Source organism: Rhineura floridana, chromosome 10 (assembly GCF_030035675.1).
Source record: "Rhineura floridana isolate rRhiFlo1 chromosome 10, rRhiFlo1.hap2, whole genome shotgun sequence".
Taxonomy (NCBI): Eukaryota; Metazoa; Chordata; class Lepidosauria; order Squamata; family Rhineuridae; genus Rhineura; species Rhineura floridana.
In genome coordinates this window covers 6670258-6691277 of record NC_084489.1, presented here as the reverse complement: position 1 = coordinate 6691277, position 21020 = coordinate 6670258, and the positions used below count along the sequence as shown (strand labels likewise).

The 21020-nt window shown below is 42.6% G+C and overlaps 1 protein-coding gene across 1 annotated transcript in view; it reads right to left on the bottom strand.

The window, feature by feature from the left end:
- Positions 1–40: 40 nt before the first annotated feature.
- The window catches only part of LANCL2 (LanC like glutathione S-transferase 2), a 31322-nt gene continuing 10342 nt past the window's right edge, over positions 41–21020 (bottom strand). Inside the window, exons 3-9 of the mRNA XM_061586598.1 lie at positions 15445–15652; positions 11971–12118; positions 10847–10993; positions 9326–9508; positions 6529–6705; positions 4787–4859; positions 41–1842 (exon numbers count right to left, since the gene is read on the bottom strand). Coding sequence (XP_061442582.1) covers positions 1739–1842; positions 4787–4859; positions 6529–6705; positions 9326–9508; positions 10847–10993; positions 11971–12118; positions 15445–15652 — 1040 coding nt within the window. The 3' untranslated portion in view covers positions 41–1738. The remainder of the gene's footprint in view (positions 1843–4786; positions 4860–6528; positions 6706–9325; positions 9509–10846; positions 10994–11970; positions 12119–15444; positions 15653–21020) is intronic.

Genomic DNA, 21020 nt, shown 5'->3' with positions numbered 1-21020 from the left:
GAAAACACAGACAAGTAAGTAGGAAAACTGTTCAGAACACTTCCATATTTTGCTAAATTTATTTTTTTTAAACAATTTGAACAGCAAAACATTGTGATAACTGATTTTCCCCCTAATCCACCATCCCTTCTTACAAAATGCTCCTATTACTCTGAGAGGTTGTCCTTTTTCTGTTAGACTAAACCAGTGCAATAGGCACAACAAAACTCAGAACAACCTTGAAGCATCCCAGTTTAGAAGTGGGCTTCACTCGTCAACAACAGTGACTGGAAACTATTGGGTTTGTTTTAAGCCAAACGTCTCCCATATAAAAGGATACATCTGATAATGCAGATCTGTTAATTTCTTTTAGAAGATGTGGAAGAGTAAATGCAACAACAAAAAAGTTATGACCCAATTAGTTGAGAACTTCGGGCATGAATGACACATCAACTATGCATCTCTTTTAACAGAGGAATACCAAAATAAAAACTTTTGGTATTTCAAAGGATGAAACAACAAAAATGGGAGAGTCTATGTCACCCAGCAGGGAGAATGACAGTCTTGTTCATCAGAACTGGATACTTTGGCCCCATTTGAGAAACTTCAGCAGTAGCAGCATGGCCAGTTCATTCCCCACAGTCCTTCCCTGAACTGCTGACCTGAACCCACCACCCACTTTCATATGGCACTGAATTGGTGGAAATATGGTCAAAGCCCAGACACAGCAAGCTACAGTGAGCTGCTTCAGCCAGACATGCTGCCTGTCCCCCAGCATTAAAAGGACGTTGTTTTTCAGACAGTGCTTAACATTTTTATATTTGAAAATTAGTCTCATAAAAGCACTTTTGAAAATGTGCATTGTAGATATATTGGGGAGGGTAGGGAAGAGAGGCTATCTATTTAATTTGAAGGGTGCTTGAAATTTAAGGACACAATCCAGCCCCACACATTTCAACAGCGGAGTCAGAGTCTAGCACCCATTTACATTTTTCCCATTGAAACCAACGGGACATGAGTGATTTGCTTTGGGTGGACTAAAAGCTAAAAAAATAGAAAATTTTAAATCCCTGTTTTTTGGGGGAGGAGGGGGAGAGAGAGACTTTGGGCATAATTTGGCCAGCCGTTGAACTATTAATTTCAATGGCAAAATTTCAAGCATATGGTTTCATGGAAATCAATGGGACTTTTTTTTAAGTGCTTGTGATTGGACCATGCTCTTGATGTCTTGAGAAAAAAAGTGTTCAGTGACTGAAGCTGTGATCCCAGAAAAGGGTCAAACAACCTTGGCATTGGGTAGGCTTCCATCCCTCATTCATTATGGTTAACAGACAAAGTGTGCCCAGTGTGAACTTGCATTTCCTGCAGAGGTGTGTTCTCATTATGGTCCTGCACAGAAAAACAAACTGAACTGGATGTCACGGAACAGTTTTCAGCTTCACAACAAACAGAAAAATCTTTACACTGACAACACCAATGAACATGCAAACACTCAAAAAGACCTGAAGATACAACTGTGAAAATCAAAAAAAGGGAAGAGTTCCAATGAACTTCAGACTGCTCATCCCCACAGCTGAAGGCATCTCTTAAAATGAAAGGTGTGGAATCCTTTCATTCATGCAGTAATGACAAATGTGGTCCTTTGGAGAAGAGGCAAGAAATATTTTTTGTGCAGACTCTCAACATTGGTTCAGTATTACTTTAGGCACTAAGCAGTCTTGTTGTTTTGGGCATCATCTTCAGTTTCCACTTAGCTGTTCTACTCTTTGTTTTCTTTCCTTTGAGGGCCAAGTTCAAATGCTGGGAAGCGGGACTTCTGAGGGTCAACTATGTCAGAGAGGAAGTGGATAGCTCCTGCCATACCTGAAGGAGACAAATCAAATCCAAGCACACAAAAACAGAAGACCTCTTGAGACCTAGATCCTTTGGATATGATCTTATGCTGACATACTATAAGGAATCTGCCCATCTACGACTTTCACCATGCTTCCATAAAGATTGTACCTGCCATGCTCTATGGTCAGCCCTCCGAGCACTAGCGGTGGGCTCCGTTTCTGCAATAATTGGATTTGCCATCGGATTAATTATTATTTCTGATATTCTCTATCTTTGCAGAGAGAATTTTAAAGTAGCAACTCTCTGCACCTGGTTTCTGATTCATTGTTCTGTTTTTCCAATTCTTTTTTTTAAATTCACTTTGAAATCATCAATAGTATGAGTGATACTTTTATCAGTTTACTTTCCATGTGAGCTCTTCAAATGTGTATTCCCTTTCACTGATGTCAATGACGAGTTGTTTGTAACTGACAGACAGAAAGCAGCAGGGGGGAATGAAGTGTTGATTATAAGCAGCAGGGGGAAGACACTGACTTGATTATCTGCCTTAATCAAGTGCAGTGCACTTGAAAAGGAATGTAAACAGGCAATCATTACAGAGTTCAGAATAAAGATTGATACTAGTGAATAAGTAGTGAATATAATATCAATATTTCTCTGCAAAGCAATATATATATTGGAGGAGCTCAGAAAAATGAAAAGATATTGGAGGAAAAAGGAATCAGATTGTTAATGACCACCAGGGGGCCACACTTAAAAATTAAATGTAAAAAAGGAGAGGATTCCATCCCTACTGAGCACAGCTGCCCGAAAGTCTGCTAAAAGATGCTCTGGCATCAACTCCCAGAAGGAGGGTCACGGAGCACACAAGGGTAGGGGAAGGCCACAGGGGAGGGTTGTTCCAGGAATTGGGAAAGGAGTCTAGTTTTCAATGATGGTAGTGGGACATTTAAGGAGCTGCAGGGGAAACCCACAGACTGCCCACATGAGTTCTAGTGGCTAGCCATTTCACCATCATTGATTCAGAGAAGTGATCTTATATACTAGAGAGAAAAACTGTATTTCTTGCATTTGTAAAGTATCTTCAGCTTTTTTGTACTACTGAAGCATTAGAGTAAAACAAAATTACCCTAATTCATTAAGTGTGAAAAATAGGTACTAAAATGCCCCCCAAGTCTTTTTCTCAAATAAAGCTTAAGTAAGAAAAGTTTAGCATCATGAAAAGCAGCACTCTACATTATAATTCTGTTACACAGAGAATATTTCCATAGAGGAAAATACAGGTTTAATAGAGTGTGAAATATAGTTATAACATTAGCATTACTGTTGATGTTATTAAATAATCCTGCAGTTCTGTGTTTTTAACAAAAGATGGCAAACAAGTCATTTCTGAAAGCAACTCTTTCAGTGCTGAGCATCAATGGTCTGTTTTGAGCTTCAACGCTAAGATTTCTGTGAGAAAAGTTAAAACACGACACATTGCTTAAAAATATAATTCTACTCCCCAAATTTGATCTCCAGCAAATGAAAATATTGAACAAATCCAATCTTCCAGCAACACTGTAATTCAGTTGCTTTGGTAATATATTTCAATGGGGAAACAGAACCAACTGCAGCTCTCAAAATGACACAATACAGCTAAAGCTATAGCTGCATTCTCAATTATCTGAGACTTGGTCTGCAATCCTAAGAGTGCTTACCTGTAAGGAAACCCCATTGAATTCAATGGGATTTACCTCTTGAGTAGACATGGTCGGGATTGCATCAGTCCTACACACACTTACTGGGGAATAAGTCCCCCTAAACTGAATGGAAGTTACTTCCAAGTAGACACATAAAATGATTGAGCTTTTAATCCCATTGAAATCAGTTGGATTTACTTCCCAATAAACATGGATAAGACTGAGCTGCCAATCTCACTGAAATCAATGGAATGGAATCTGCTGTGATTTGCTAAAATCCCATTCATGTCAATTAATACATTACCATAACTAACCTTTGTTGGATTGTGGCCAAACTGAACATAGTTAAGCATGCAGTTTCCCCTCATTGCAGCCTTCCACCCATCAGGATCTACAATATATTGTTAAAAATGGTAGGCTGGGCCTGGCAACCAAGAGGTCTTCTGTATCTTTAAAAGTTGGGAAGGGAGAATTCCACCTTGTGGTTTTTCCTATTACAGTGTTGCAAGAACACCTGCACTTGGCTGACTTTCTCTTCTCCTAAAGACACAGGATCAATCTCAGGCCTTGAACCTGGCAACCCTAGCTATTATTAAAACATTTCTGGGGAACAAAATCAATTAGAAATATGATTTTGAAAACAACGTAGCACAGGTATGTCAACTCTTTGGCCAAGAATATTATATAGGAACAACACATGTTTCATCAAGTAGGCTTGCAGTGCAATCCTATGCATATCTAAGAAATCCCACTGAGTTCATTGGGGCTTATTCCCATGTAAGTATGTTTAGGATTGCAGACTTGGGCCTGGTTCACATATCATGCTCAGCCAAACTATGGCTTAGCATGCAGGCTCCAGGAGAAGAGATCGTGGCCACTTTGCTCCTCCCAGATTGTTCTGCTGCTCTGAGCTAAGTCACAGCTTAACTTAGCATGTTGTCCAAATCACATTCTGTAACCAAGGTTTCTCCTATGGATTGCAGCTTGTGGTTTGTCTGGGAGAGCTAAAGCACAAGCCGAGGTTCAGATAGCACACCAAACGAAATTCTGGCTTAGCACAGCAGCAGAACGACCAGGGAGGAGCAAAGGATCTGCAATCTCCTCTCCTGGAGCCCACACACTCATGTGTTTGTGCTAAGCCATGGTTTAGCTTAGTGTGACATGTGACTAGGCCAATATCAGCTCAAGTGAAATTACAGCCCAGCTAAACCAGGTAGCTTTGAATTTAACAATATAACAACTAATAACACGTTACTGAATATAGAATTCAAAAATTAAAAATGTCTTACCTTCAAATAGCGAATAGGGTCGGTCAGGAATACGACACCCATGTGCACCATACTCTAGACACCACTCTGCAAACTGGGAAAAATACAGCAAATAGAGAGGAAGAAATTAAGGCTATCTTGATAACCACATGCCCAACAGAGACAAAATACTGTGAAGTGCAAGAAGAGGAACACATGGGAGTTGGCTGATTAAGAAGTCTAACTTCAGCCTTAACAAAGTCTACGATTAGATTTCAGGAAATTGGGAATGCAGATTAACCAAAATCCACTCCACTCTGATTAAAGTTTACACAGAACTGACCTTCCTCTCTCACTGGACATAGGCATCAGCTTACATTAGAGGGCAACAGTGAGCAATCAATGGCCCGAGTCCAGAACAGATCTCACCAATGGCCTTCCCACCTGGCAGCTATTAGGAGAGGAAGGGAGGCCTCTTTGGACCAATTTCAGTTCAACCAGAAAGGTAAGTACCTTGAAAAGAAATTGCTCTATGCTGTTATTAACATGAAGCAGTTTCTTCTCTAAATTCTACATCCTCTCCATATAACGACTGCATAAAGATGACAAATATATTAGGTTTCCCTTAGTACCGTCTTTATTCCAAAGGCTGCTTCACATTAACAACAACAGATATTTATTTTCAGTGTTTCCCACAGAAGTGTTTCAACTCAACACACCTCACCAGTGGCATCCTTCAGTTAATAGCCACTAGGCCTTGGTCCAGTGATGGACTCTCCATTTATGCCAGCCAATCAGGACCAAGCAGAGGCATTCTCAACCTTGATTTACTACATTATCTTACAGGTCTCCTATGATAGCAAACTCAAGTGTGCATTCTTATGTAGCCAAAATGGCAACATCCATGCAATAAAATAAAATAAAATACAGAACTTCTTTAGAAAATAAAACCCTAATGGAAGAACAAACCCCCACAAAGATAGCTTGGTGAGGACCAAGCACACTCAGTGGGCATAGAATACCGACTGGCTAGGGTTTTGGGGTGGGGGTGGAGAATGGAGTCTCCTGGAAATGAGCTTGGCAGGGTGTCTGGAACCCTGAACAGGAGCACTCCATGCTGCAACATTTTGTTTCAGGCCCCACTTGTTTTATGTAAAATGAGTGTACCTGGACACTGTCTATGCTCCCGAGTCCTTGCCCTCCTCTTGTTCCTTTTGCTTTGTTTCTATCAGATTGTAACTCATTCTGCCTAGGGCCCAATTTATTCTTTTAATGGCATAAGTGTAATTTCAAGACCTTAAACAAAATTATGCTATTAAGTACAATTATTGTGCACGATATGTTTATGATAGAAAGTTACTCTTCTTCCTTTGCAGTACGTATTATCAGTGCAAAAAGAAATTACCTTCACTAATAAAGAATCAAGAACGGACAAAGGATAAGAACAGAGATAGCAAGCAATAGCCAAGTAAGGATGAAACCCTAACCCCCCTCACCTGTAAGTAAGTTCTACTGAACTCTGGGACTTACCTGTGAAAAGACACAGTTAAGACTGCATGGTAAATCAGGGATGACCAACCTGTTTATTAATCTCTGAGCACTGGCCATACAGGCTGGTGCTGGTGAATGTTGGAATCCCACAACCGCTGGAGTGCTCCATGTTGGCTGCTCCTAGACTGAGTTATCCTCACAGAAGACCCAATGAAATCAATGGGTCTACTCCAAGTATAACTAACATGGAATATCACCCAGTATGCTTCTTTGAAAACAAAATCAAAAGGTACCTTGCAAGCCCGGTAGAGGTACTTTTTGTCCTGAGTCAGGTGATAGAGGGATAAGAAGGAGTAGCCATTTCCAGCAGTCCCATGGCAGATGCCGTAGCCTTTCCTCAACAATCCTCTGTGCCATATGACATCACTACATTCCATTGCATCCTTCAAGTATTTATCCTCTTTGAAAACCTGTGGAAATTAACAAACAGGCACACACAGCAATCTACTAACAATACTAATTATTATATTAACACTTAAGCCCTGATCTAGTAACAGGAGACCTACACGTCGAAGGAGGCTTAAGAACATAAGAGCCTGTTGGATCAGGCCGGTGGCCCAGTTAGTTCAACGTCCTGTTCTCACAGATGTCTGTGGGAAGCCTGCAAGCAGGACCCGAGTGCAAGATCAGCCTGCCTTCCTGCGGTTTCCAGCAACTGGTTTTCAGAAGTATACTGCCTCCGACTATGGACGCAGAGCATAAACATGGCTAGCAGCCATTGATAGCCTTAGCCTCCATGAACTCTGAAGCCTTCCATATGCACAAATGATGTGTATTCCTATCTGCACTGGGATGCACATTCAAATCCTACTGAACTAGCTGGATGCATCTTTCAGTACAAATGCAGCCGTGAATTCCCATCCATGTACTGCATGTGACTAGATCCAGGCCTTAGAATGTATACGCCACATTTCAAGCACTGAAAGCACTTCAAAGGTTTTCTCAGTAATTCTTATAAAAAGCCCAGTAAGGTGCCAGTGTTAATATTTATCCCCATAGTATATGTATGGATGCTAATGCTGGGTGGATGGAGTCACCCTAAAGCCATCCAGCAAATTCCTGGGGGAGGTGAGATTCAAGCCAGGGACTTCCAGATCACAGACTCAGAGAAGTGTAGAGTTGGAAGGGGCCTATAAGGCCACTGAGTCCAACCTCCCACTCAATGCAGGAATCCAAGTGAAAACAAACATCCAGCTGCCTCTTGAAGGCCTCCAGTGTTGGAGAGCCCACCACCTCCCTAGATAGTTCCATTGTCGTATTGCTCTAACTGTTAGGATTTTGCTGAAGTTCAGTTGAAATCTGGCTTCCAGTAACTTGAGCCCATTAATTTTATTTGAACAGCTAACCAGGCGGTTTCACAAACTGCTTTTGAAATTCTCATTACAGTAATCCTTCGTAACAGAAACTTTGGTACTAGAAGTAGGAATAACATGGAAAGAACAGGGATAGGTTCCTACACAACAAAAAAAGTAGAGCAGTTCAACATGTTTCAGCAAACTTTTTATTCAAAACTAACAATGCTCATGTTTGAAATGAAACAACCAGGTCAGGTAAGCCTTGAGTACAGCCCACTTGAAGGCTTCTTCCAAAATGCATCCAGTGATGCCTGCCTTGCCTTTTTTCTTTTATCATGTAGCATATGGCTGTAATCTAAAGCTTTGAACACACTTCTCCTCACCATACAGCTTTGCTCAAAGTCCCTACACTCGAGCAGGCCGCCGCCGCCACCACCCCTGTGCTCCTCTCTCTCTCTCTCTCTGCACCATCCTCCCCTACACTCGAGCAGAGAACAGAGAAGAATGAGGGAATGCTGTTTTGTGTTGACAAAGGGGAAAAAGAGAACGTAGCAGCCTGACCTCAAGTCACAGCAGCTCTTGGGGGCAGGAAGAAACTGAGAAAGAGCCGTGCACTGCTCTTGTAAAGGCTGGCTTCTTAGGTGTTTCTCTCTCCCCCTTATCACTGGAGCATCCAGGCTTTTCCCCTCACGGAAAATACACTCAGAAACAGGTGGAGAAGGAAGCAGCAGTTCTTGGAACTTGTCTTGAGCCAAAGGGGGCAGGAGAACGAGCTATGTGTTGCCCTTGTAAAGACTGGATCCTTCCTCAGACATTTCTCTCCTCCCCCCTTATCTCTGTCTTTCCCTCCTGTGAAGTGTATGTGTGTGTAAAGCTCAATCAAACTGCAATCACATCAGCTGTTTCCTTCCAGCACAGCAGTTGAGCACACACGCTCACTTATTCATGGAGAGAGGGAAACAGAGACAGAAAGGGAGAGAGGAGTCGGAGCTTCATTGCACTGGGCTGAGTGGGCAGGCAAAGGAAGGATGCATCCAACAGAGGAAGAGGAGGAGAAATTAACCAGCCTGATCTCTTTGCTAACTGTGGCTGCAACACACCCACCCCGTTCCTCTCCCTCCCTCTTTGCTACCAGGCAAGGAGAATTGATCGACTGTGGCTGCTGCAGGGGCCTTTCATGCGTGGCTGCAATCACGGTCCTTGCTGGCGCGTCTCCAGTAAGAGTGCTTCCAGGGCATCAGATGCAGTTTACTGCAAAGGTACCTGTGCCACCCCGCAAGGAGTGCAATTCCAGCCACGTGTGAGAGAGACGCCTGCAGCAGCTGCCACCACAATCCAGCAGGCAAGGAGCCACATTCTGACCGTGTCAGAGTGTGTGCCCCCTGCCCAAAAAGCATTGTTGAAAGGAGCTTCCTTTCTAGAGGATTTGTTAACTGAGGTTTTACTGTACTTCAAAAGCAGTTTGCCATATGGCATCAGGAAGGGGACATTGCTATTAAGACCGGTTTCTTCTCAGAAACTGGACTCACAGAACTAACAATTCTCTTAATGCATGCAGTAAATAAATTCTCACTGTTTTGAGAAGCAGTGTAGCCTAAGGATTAAGGAATGGGCAACATGCATCCATACTGTTCTGGGTGGCCTACAGGCTCCTGTTAGAAACCTGGGAACCCAACTTTCAATTTTAAAGTACGCATGTTTCCATTCCTCATATTTGTGCAAAACAAAGATATACCTGATATGCTTGCATGAGCATATGGATGACTCCTGGAGCACCATGACACCAATGCACCAGCCTGTCTGTTTCATTACTTAACGATGATGGATAATTCCCAGATCGGAATTTTTTATGACGCACGTAGTCAATGCTTGGTTTCACCAGCTCTGTCAAACTCTCCTGATCCACATTGGCTGCTGGCTAAAATATAAAATAACCACAGAGTTAAGATTCACATTCAAAGCAATAAAATGGTGAGGTCTACTATGAATCTATGTCCATGTACATTCACATTGATAAATCTGGAAAATAATTTCTCTATATATGCCTTCCAGTATCCTTGTTCAACAGGGACATGGTGACGGTGGGGCACAACTGTGCAGACAGAGAGTGAATTTGCCCCTTCGTTGTTGCCCATTTAGAAGATGGCTTTGCATGTTACTTGAAGTACCGACAGAGAATAACGCAGCTCACTTCTGCATCCTCATTTCACGCTTCCAGTGAGACCTGTGAAGTGTCAACTTGTGCATCTCCCCTCCTAAGAGACACACAAGCTTTCACGCTCTCTGGAAACTTGTGCATCTCACAATGGGGAAGAAACACGAGCAGCCATTCTGCAGGGTAAACCATGAATGTGAAAATGGCATGCAGAACAAATCCAGTGTGCATCTTTGATCAGCATTTACTTGTAACCATGCAGTGGCCTTAAGAATCAAACTTATCTTGAATGGAATATGGGGAAAAGATGGCAGCCATGTCAGGGTAAAAACCGGGGTATCTATACACAAGGACACTTTTGGTGACCGAGGAATGGCTCTGCCTTGAGCAGACAAGTGGAGGGAGCCAGGGCCTGCACCAGGCTCTCTTTCAATTCTACAGTTCAGCTCTGGATGACAGGAAGGAGCGGTCAGCACAGAAACACTCGGAGCTGCCTTTTATCAAGGCAAGACTATTTGAATAGCTGTGGCTCTCCAGGATCTCAGACAAAGGTCTTTCACAGATCACCTGCAGCTGCTACTTAACTTTTTCACTGGCGGTGTGAAGGACTGAACCTGGGACCTTCTGCACACAAAGTATGTGCTCCCCCACTGAGCTATGCTCATCCTTCCCACTGATAAAGAGTGGCTGTAAGCGTAGGCAGGCCTTTCCCTCAATGAGAAATCAAACCATCAACCATTCACTGGAGCTTCCATGTCAGAGACAATGACCGTCAGGTAGATTTGAGCCCTGGGCTTTTCAGTGAAGCAGCGCCTAGAAGCAAGCAAGAGAACTGGGAAGAGAGAGGGAGAGACCTGCAAGAGAGAGACCCGCAAGAGAGAGACCCTTCTTTCATTGGTGCCCTCAGAACTCTTTCTGTCTCTCTCTCCACTCCACGCCCACATCCCCTTCTTCCAAACTGGCTCTTGGATCTCACAACAACAGTCACTCCTGTTATTAAAGATCATATATCTGGGATAGCTGCAAGAGAAGACTGTTGCACATGAAGAGGCATGAATGAAAAGCTAGCTGGGCAAATTTCAAACAATCATGGAACATTACCTGCAGAAGCACGTAGTAGATCCCAGACACGCCATGGGCTGCACCAACATACTGTTTCCTGTGCCACTGGTACAATAATGGGCACCGTTCAGTCTTTCGCTCCTCTCTGGAAAAGTTTCTACCTGATTCAATGATGGAATCCACCACCTAATGCAGACGGAGAGAACAGCAGATATCTAATTATTCCAAGACAGCATCTCATATCTGGCTGGTACATTCTATAGCCAAGGCATTCTTGTAAAGAATTTTTAAATAGCTGAAGTAGGTGTGCCGTAAATTTATACTTCTCAAATGTCTTTATGTGATCAGTGAAGCAAAACAGTTTTTCATGCAATACATAAAGGCACAGGTTGCAAGGGGATCAAGGCTTCATCCAGGTACAATTTCTGTACATGTTTTATAAAAAGCGATGCTTTATTGCTAGTAAAAATGAGATTTCCCCCTCCCAGCTTGTGGATCAAGCACAAAAGTGAGAGCTGCACAGAAAGTGGTTGCACAAGTGTCACAGTTACATGTTTTAAAAGGTTTTAAAAAAGTATTCCTTAGGGTTCAATCATTCCTTTTGTGCAAAACTAAAATACAGGAACACTCACATATTTTCAAGAGGACTTCTGGAATAGCCGGACATTTTGTGGGCCCTTTGCTTTATTTTATTTATGTCTCTGAAAAAGACTAGGCACACTCTCCTGCTCCAACATCTGAAGCACACATCCCCTCACCTATTTTTCTGTTGAAAGCAAGAAGCACAAGGACAGCATCTCCCAACTGGCTTCCATTATATATTAGGACAGGACTTCATGCTGCTAGTGTTGGATAAGCACAAACATGAGCGTAACACCAAGAGCAAAACGTAGGCTTTCCCCCCCAACATATTTGGAAAGGCCAGAAGAGGGCAGGAACAGCTTGGGAGGGCAGGAGATGCTTCTGCATGATCGAAGTGACAAATGGGACATGTATGGAGGCAGATAAGCTAAGCTAAAATGTGGGAACCATTACAAAAGGCACTAAAAGCCTTCAGTGATCTCTCTGGGAACCAACTCTATATGCAGCTGGCCTCCTGAATCTTCCTCCTGCTCAAGGAAGTGGAGAATGTGAAACTCTGGGAAAGTCCATTTCTCTCTTACCTCCTTGATAACAGATTGTGGCACAGTCTCAGGTCCAATTTCAGTATTCAGATAGAGCAAGGCATACAGGTAACCAGCTCGTCCATAAAGCAGCTCATCTGGGAGATCCGAATCTGTGGCAAGGACTATTCTCTGAAGCTGCAAAAGTCTGGAGTGAGAAAGAATTGAGGGTGGGGGAAACCAAATGGTTCTCAGTCTTTCATTAGATCACACCAAGTTCTCAGCCGAGAGTATAGGATACTACCCACTCAAGGCTTGTAAACAATGACTCACCTGGTTGCCACCAGAACTGACTCCAGATGATCAGATAAGGCACCTTTTCTTACCTGGAAATGAATTTCCTCTTTTTCTTGCAGGCTGCCAGTGTGCCAGATATGACTAACATAGAAGGCTTATGCAGTCAGGTGAGCTGGTAAAAATCATTATGGGTTGGCAAGTTTGGGGAACTTCCTTGCAAAGCTGACTGAAACTGAGGTAGCTTAGGCTTTACTAGGTCAAATGTTTTCTCCCCAATGGCAGAGTTTTTTTAAAAAAAAAAATTTATGAGACCAAAATAATGTACTCCTGAAGGTACATAGAACACAGGAAACCATTGGTTCATCTAGCTCAGTATCATCTCTCCAGGGGTCCAGAGTGATTGGAACTGGGACCTTCTGCATGTTAAGCCTGTGCTCCACCACTTCCTGTAGAGTAGCCTTCCTCAACCCAGAGCTGTCCAGATATTTTGGACTACGATTCCCATCATCTCTTACTATTGCTCATGCTAGCTCGGGCCAAGAGTTGTATTCCAAAACATCTGGGGGGCACCAAGTTGAGCACAGTGACTGCAACGTGTAAATGCCCATCTCAGTGCTTAAGAAAAATACAAGCTTCAGTAAGGCAGATCAGCCTCCAGGCACCCAACATCACACATGCTTCGACAGTGCTTCCTACATACATAGGTTATAACAAGATCAGCCAATGGAATCAATGTATCCCCGCATTCAACAGAGCCAGTTCACGCATTCAGCCTCAGGCATCAAGTCTACAGTAAGCCAAGTAATGAATATATATACAGATGAACCAATCCACCCAGAGATTTGTTTTCTCTTAGCAGCATCTAACCCTTAGCCATAGTGTAAATTGCTCCAAGGTGCTCCAAACCATTTCAAAAGTCACTTATGATACACCTATCTGGAAGAGGGCGGGATGGGGCTGTTCAGAAAAAGGAGAGCGATAACCAGCTGTACTTGTAGATCTGCCTCCATTCAGTTTTCTGAAGGGCAGCCACTTCCTTTGGAAGTCAGCCCAATTGATTCCAATGAAATTTATTTCCAGTTAAGCAACTGGACTGACTTTTATTCTCAGCAGAGAAAGAAGTTGCATTTAAAATGAAAATATCCCTATCAAAAGCTATGATGGAAATTAATCTCCCTGAGGCTGTGGACTAGGAGGAGATTGATTAAACTTCTAAATATAAACTGCACCGTAATGGCTGTAGGCGGAGCAGAGTTTTTAAGAGCTAATCTGCAACACTGGGCATGGCAAGGGATGCTGGTGGAATGCTAACAGGAATGGCCCCAGCACAGAATGCAAAGAGAAAGCACTTTTGTATTTATAATCTCCCAAGGGTTATTGGTGTCAGATCCAAAAGCAAGAGAAAGGAAGGGAAGTATCTCCAAAGCCTCTATATCAAAATGTTATTCGGTCCTGGGACAGAAATATCAGATGAAACCAAACCAAACCAAAATAAGCAAGATGGATCTTTCTCAGGCTGTAGCAGGATCTTTTGTAAAGATTCTCCAGCTGCTTGTCCGGAAGTGATTTCTGCAAGCCACAGGTAACTAAATCACTGTTTATAAGCCTAACATGGCGACTTGCTGCTTTGCAAGTGTTTTTGCTTCCCTTGAGTCTGTTTAAAAGCATTCTGTGAATGCAAGGGACCCTGCTCTCTCCTGTTGATATGCCAGGGATAAAGAAAAGCACTGCTGGCTGATTAATTTCTCTCTCACCCCACCCCCAATCCACCCAACTTCTGATTTGGGAGAGGTCTGTTCTGACCACACTCGAGAAGACATGGCTTAGGATAAACAGATATTAATGCTTAACCCAAAATTGTTTTCAATGCAACATGCAATGGAAGCGGCAATTGGGGCTTTGAAAAACCTATTTGGTTAAGGTGCAACTCTCTTTTGTTGACATAGCATTTATTTATTTAACTACTTTTAACATTTTGGGGCTGCTATCCTGAACATCACTCATTGCAATGGACAACATTTCCATAAATATTCGATGTACAATGAAAGCATATAAAATAACTATCACATAAAAATAATACAGGTACTAGATTGAAACCCTTATATGTACACACACAATAAAAAGTCACAAAAGCCTTGAAAAACACAACTGCAACAAAAAATGTCTACTGACTTCTTGATGGCCAGATGAACAATTAAGAGGGGGTGGCTAGCACTTTGAAGCACGCGACTGGCCACTCTGGGTCGTGGAGACAGTGATAGACCAGATGGACCTGTGCAGCACAATCCTGTGCAGCATGCACTGGAAGCAAGCCCCACTGAATTCAATGGACCTTACTCTGTGGTTTATAGATAGGATTGCAGCAAGTCTGTTCTTATATATTGCTTTTTTGTGGTTGCATTAAGTGCAAAGCCGCAGAGCAGTTTGGTCCCTATGCACCAAACCTGAAAAATACACAAAAGCATTAAGAGCATCATTTGGTTCAAAATAAAGATGGCAGGCTGTTTACTGGGTCCTTGGGAACATATCTTGACAGCGCTTGAACAATTGCACAGGTCAAAGCACTGGTGCTTACCTTCAAAGCTCCACTAGAAGGAATGCCTACACCCACATCAACCTCCTCATTCTCTGAGGTTATCTCTGGATCCGGGTGCCTCCACCATCAGGTGAGACAGGCAGCGATTGGGCAGAGCGCTTTCTTAACTTGGTGCCTTGTCTTTGGAATACCCTCCCTAGGGAGGAATCACCTGGCACCAACTCTTGTCCTTTCAGCACCAAGGAGAGACCTTTTACGTCCTCAGGCTTTTAAACTGCTATCTGCCTGGAATGTTTTCATGCTGCTTTGATAGCTGCTATGTTAGTTGCTATTTCAATTCTGTGATTTTATTGGTTTTACTGTATTTTTAGGGTGGCTAACAGAATTCCATTGGAGTTTGCCTTGTACAGTTAAACCACTGGCACATTTAGCTCATTTATTGTCTCATTGGCAGCAGATCTCTCGCAGTCCTTCCCAGACCTGCCTGGAGACCTCCAGGATTGAAGCTGAAGTCATCAGCATGCAAAACCCGTGCTCTACTGCATGGATAAAGGGTGGGATATCAATATGAAAAACAAGCCAACTTAATCCAGGCCAGCTCCTTTCCTTGGCCCCCAAAACATACTCTACTGCCACTGAACTGCCAACAAATGCTTGGCCTCTCCCTAGTATCTGTCCCCAAACCAATCTCAGGGACTCACTTTGTCACACACTCCTTGGATTCACTGTCATTCTTCAACAGGTGGTACACGACTGCTCCCACTGCCAAGGGCCCAGCATCACCACAGAGGAAAGTCACCCTCCTTCCGTTCAGATTGCGTAGTATTCGCTTCACATAATCCAGAGATCGCTGTAGGTGACTTTGTTCCTTTGTCACACGGTAGAGCTGAAGGTACAAGAGAGCTATCCCTGGAACGGCCAGACAGGAGAGAAATTAAATACCCTATCTGCTTGTTTCCTCTCAACTGCTGACCCAACATCCCATAAAAAGAATCATAATATTTATTTTTAAAAAATTAAAACAAGGCAGGACTTTTTACATCTTTTGACAGCAAGGTCTCACCTTTAGCTACAAACTACAAATGGGACTAACTTTCTATCTCTTCTTTTATCTTCCCCCTATTCCCAACCTTTGCCTCTTAAAAGAAATCCCTGAGGAACTGCAAATGATGCTCCTATGACCCACTTTGAGCACAACCTACTCACCACGTAAAGATCAACCTGATCCAAATTACACTGGCAACTAAACAACCCTCACTGAGGGATGCAAATAATATTGTGTTGCTTCCATTACAAATATGTGGCATAATCCTAAACAGTGAGATGCAAGTCCCATTGAGTTTAGGTAAGTAATTTAAATGAGGTAGGTGTTGGGAGAAGATCCTCCGTTGCGCAGAGTGGTAAGCGGCGGTAACGCAGCAGAAAGCTCTGCTCACGGCCAGAGTTCAATTCCAACGGAAGGAGGAAGTCGAATCTCCGGTAAAAGGGGTCAAGGTCCACTCAGCCTTCCATCCATCCGTGGTCGGTAAAATGAGTACCCAGCATATGCTGGGGGGTAAAGAAAGGCCGGGGAAGGAACTGGCAATCCCACCCCATATATATGGTCTGCCTAGTAAACGTCACAAGATGTCACCCTAAGAGTCGGAAACGACGCACACTACAAGTGTGGGACACCTTTACCTTTAGGTGTTGGGAGACTGTCAATCAATCCTGCACACTTTTTTATTTATATCCCGCCCTTCAACATACAGTGATATCAGGGCGGGTCACATTGTAATATTATATAAAAACAATCAAAAGATAATCAAATAGTTCAGAGTGTCAAATTAGTACACAAATCTGTCAACCCCAATTACATGAGCCAATGTTCTTAATTTAAACTCAAAAAGCCTGGTGGAAGAGAGTTGTTTTTAACTAACACCAAAAACTTACTGATGTCAGTTCTGACCTCATCTCAGGAGAGAGAGCATTCCAGTGCTGGGGTGCCGCCATCAAGAAGGCCTGATTACAAGTTCTGGTACCCTGGACTATGTTTGGTGCTGGTACATCCAAAAGGGCTTCCCTGGCTGATATCATGGGCAGGGCAATATAACAAGAGACACTTCTTCAGACAGCTGGGTCCTAAGCTATTCAAGTCTTTATATATGAAAAACAGCACCTTGAATTGGGTTTGGTAGCAGATCGGCAGCCAGTGCCTATGTGGTTCCATGCAGCTGAATTGCTCAGCACTCTAGCAACTGCATTTTGTTCTAGCCGTAATCTCCAAACTATTTTCAAGGGCAACACCCACATAAAGTGCATTAGAGTGCAGATACCATCTTATCAGGAGGTCTGTTCTGCACAACATAGGAAACAGACCTTTAGCGTAGTGGCACCTACCCTTTGAAATTTCCTTTCCTTAAATATTAGACAGGCGCCATCTCTGTTATCTTTTTGGTGCCTACTGAAGACCTTCCTCTTTCAACAAGCCTTTTAAGTAGAGACCTTATCCCAGTCTGCATCTGAATAAGGTATCTCAACAAGCCATGTTGTTTTTTCACCTGCACATTTTTAAATGCATTTGCTGTTCTGTGCCACTACATTCTGCACAACAGACTCAAATATACTGTACACAAACAGCATCTCTGTTATTAAAAGCATGACAATTATTTTAGCAAACACATTCAAAATCCCAAACAGTGAATACTAAAACTACCAGCTACAGATCACCACTATAAAGTCCATTTCAACAATCAGTCTTTCTCAGGTTCATGCAACTGACTGATAACTTCTAATTCCTTAGGACTTTAGAAGTACAATTTTCACATTGCAGACAAGAGCGACTGGCAGGTAGAGGTGTCCCTGCGAACCTGGCCTCCTGGCAGGTTTTTCACTGCCACTTACCAGAACAGGGTGAGGGGATTAGTGGTAAGGAGATTAGGCTCTGCAGGTGCACCAGATTGGCTTTGCCAGACACCCACACAGCCACCACCTCGTCCCTCCCAGTAAGCAGCAGTGACACACTGTGGGCAGGCTGGGTGCGTGCACCCCCACACCAGCTCCAAAACAGGTCACTCCTAATTGCAGACAGTTACCCCAAGTAGTCTTCATGAGTAATACAACCTATCAGCATTTTTGTAATTATTATAATATTAGAATGTCTGTTTTCACTTTGAATATTTAATGGGTGTTATGTATTTTTAAAAAATTGTATGGTATAGATAAACGTTTGGGGTCAGTTTCTTCTTCCCTTAGACTTGTGAAGACTGATTTTCAGACAGCATGTATTTTATACAGAAGCACAATAAAATGGCCCATGTTGGTCTCTATTAACCATGCATCCTGCATGTATTGCAAGTATTAGCCCTGTTGAAACCACACATCCAGCAGTCCCCTCATTTAGTCTACATCCACTTGATCTCACAACATAGAGTGGCTTCAGTTTAATGGACGGTGAAGGCAGTTACTCAGTCCAATGGAGAAATTTGAAAACAGCAACTGCAGCATTGGCCACATTATGCCATAATGCAGGGGTGGAGAATCTTTTGCAGCCCAAGAGCCACATTCCCTTCTGGGCAACCTTCTGAGGGCCACATGCCAGTAGTGGGAGGAGCCAGAGGAAAAAGTGAGTGGAGCAATAAATGTAAACTTTACCTTTGTATAGTATGCTACTTTCTACACACTGGGTTCATCTACACAGTGGTTTACTCTGTGTTTGGTGCTACTCACATCTCCTTGAAATCTGCATGGTTCACACGACGCTACAGGCAAACAGAAGCTGTCACATAGCTTCCCCCCTGTAAATCCATATTAACTCAATCTGCTGATAATACGAAAAGTGGAGAAAAAACTGTCTCCACTCTGTTTCTTTAGTGGTTGCAGAAGTGTTGCTCTGATGCTTTTAGATGGGTGTGTCAATCATTTCCCTCTCCACACCCACTATCTCCTCCTCCCTTCTTTCATTTTGTTTCCTGTGGGCTGACAAGCAACTTCTGGCTGCTCTCCTCTGTTCTGCTGAGCTTTTTTATGTTGCTGCAAGCAATGCCTTTATTTTCGTTTTCCCCTAACTTGTGCACAAAAATGTAGCACTGCTCAAACAAAGATTTGTATTTCCACTGTATTCTACCAACCGTAGGCGGGGAAAACACAGATGTTCACACTTCTGGGTTTTTTAAAGGAATATACTGCAGCTGGTAGAACAGACTGAGCATGCTCGATCACCTAGAACCAGAGGGAGTCGAAATGTATAATTACAGGGTGGGGCCACAAGAAAACAGCAAGACTAATCCTTCCCAGAGGAATGCCTACTTGTGTGAATGGAAAAAAACAATTGGCAGCTACCATTAAGCAGGAACTGCGGACAGTGCAAATCAATAACGAAGGGAAAAGCAGTGTATTTGCTATGAGGAAATGCTCCCATGTAGATGAGCCCACTGTCACAAGCCCCTCTGTATCCTCCATCCACACAAATATTATCAGAGTTCAAGGAAGACATGCAAAAACACTCAGCATGTCAATGCAGGGCCATTGAGGGGTGTAGCCTGGGAAGAGTTCCAAGGGCCAGATAGAAAGGCCAGGAGAGCCAAATTTAGCCCCTGAGCCCGAGGATCACCACCTGTGCTTTAATGTGTTTGTGGCCTGCTAAACCAGAATATGCCAGGCAAATCAGAACAAATACATTGTACAACATTCTGAACTTTGAATGTTTGATATCAAAATCTTGATCTCCATCCTTCCTTCTTTCCCTTTAGAGATGTATTCAGCAATAATTGTTTTCCATTTTGTATAACAGAAGAAATGCAGCAGAGGGGGAAAGTGCATCTTGCTGAATTACGCTATCTGTTGAAGTGCAATTTTTAAAAATGGAAACATTATTCTTAGGATTAGCGGGTTGGATAAGATGAGCCTGAGGGCTGGACCTTGACCAGAGACATCACTTCAAATCCTGATTCAGCTATGAAGCTCACTGGAGTAGCCACTCTCTTATCCTGCTTTATTGTTTATGACTGTTGTGGCTATTCAGTGGATAACATCATATATGTCACTCTGAGCTTCTTCAAGGAAAGGCAAGAGAGAAATGTGTGGGGAAAAATAAAACATATATAGATGCTTTTATAGGTAACACACCTAAAGTATTTTTGTGTCATATTTGAGCATTCTTGTATACAGCCCAAGCCATTCTCCATGGGGCTGATATCACTCATCCATCTAAGCAAAAGGTTGATTTGTTTTAATTGCCCTAGTGTGCTTTAGCAATGAATTCTGTCACTCCCAGCATGAGAATTCTGTTCCAGTTCTAACGAAACAGCAAGTGAGAGGCGGCATTTAAAAATAATCTTCAGTGCCACACAGATGCTCCCATTTTTAGATTTTTAAAACAAACCAATCACAAATGTCACAATTTTGTCATCTCTCTTTCCACAGAACCACCTGCCTAGAATATTCTGAATCCTTCCAAGAGCCATTAAGAGGGAGCAAGAGGAAAAATACTGAACTTCCATTTTCAGAATTGAGTGAGGGCCAATAATCCTCTTTCAGATTTAATTCTTCTTATGGACTGGAAGGAACCCAAAAGCATGCAAGCCAAACATATATTCTAAAATAGGATAATCCATGCATCAAACAAAGTCCACATCATACAACTTGATAATATTATGCCACAAGTAAAGAATCGGAACGAACAAATACTCATGTCTATGTACAGTTAGTGCTAATTAATTCCAAATTTGGTGCCAAAAATTCTGTGTTCTACAACCTGTATACACTATAACAATTATGCAAATCTGCATCATCTTCTATTTTGCATATTTTATGATGCTGCAATTTTTACTATTTTGAATTATTTATTCTGTTTTGCCAATCATGGGGAAGGATATTGAGCTACGCAGGGCATTAAAACCCAGCACCAGTGTAAATTTTATCAGCCATCCCTCTGGCTTCTGAGATTTTAGTAACCACACCCTCAAGCACATTGTTGCTATCATATGGGATAGAAACTTGCATTTTCAAAAAACACAAAAGCTGGGATTCTCAGGAGGCTCAATTCTATGCTTTTTCTGTACTCCGACAGAATGGTGGCATACATACAACATGCCCAATTAAAAGTGTAAGTTCTTGTTTAAAAATCCAGAAGAGTCAATCAATCGATCATCTAGAAGAGTCAAACAGCCAACCCTTTCAACAAACTGACCCATAAAGACACAACTAATGGTGGAAGGTTTTTGTGTATGTAAATTTTAAGGTATAAAATTCTGAATTTTCAGGTCTCTTTGAAATACTACAAGTGGCAACAGACTAG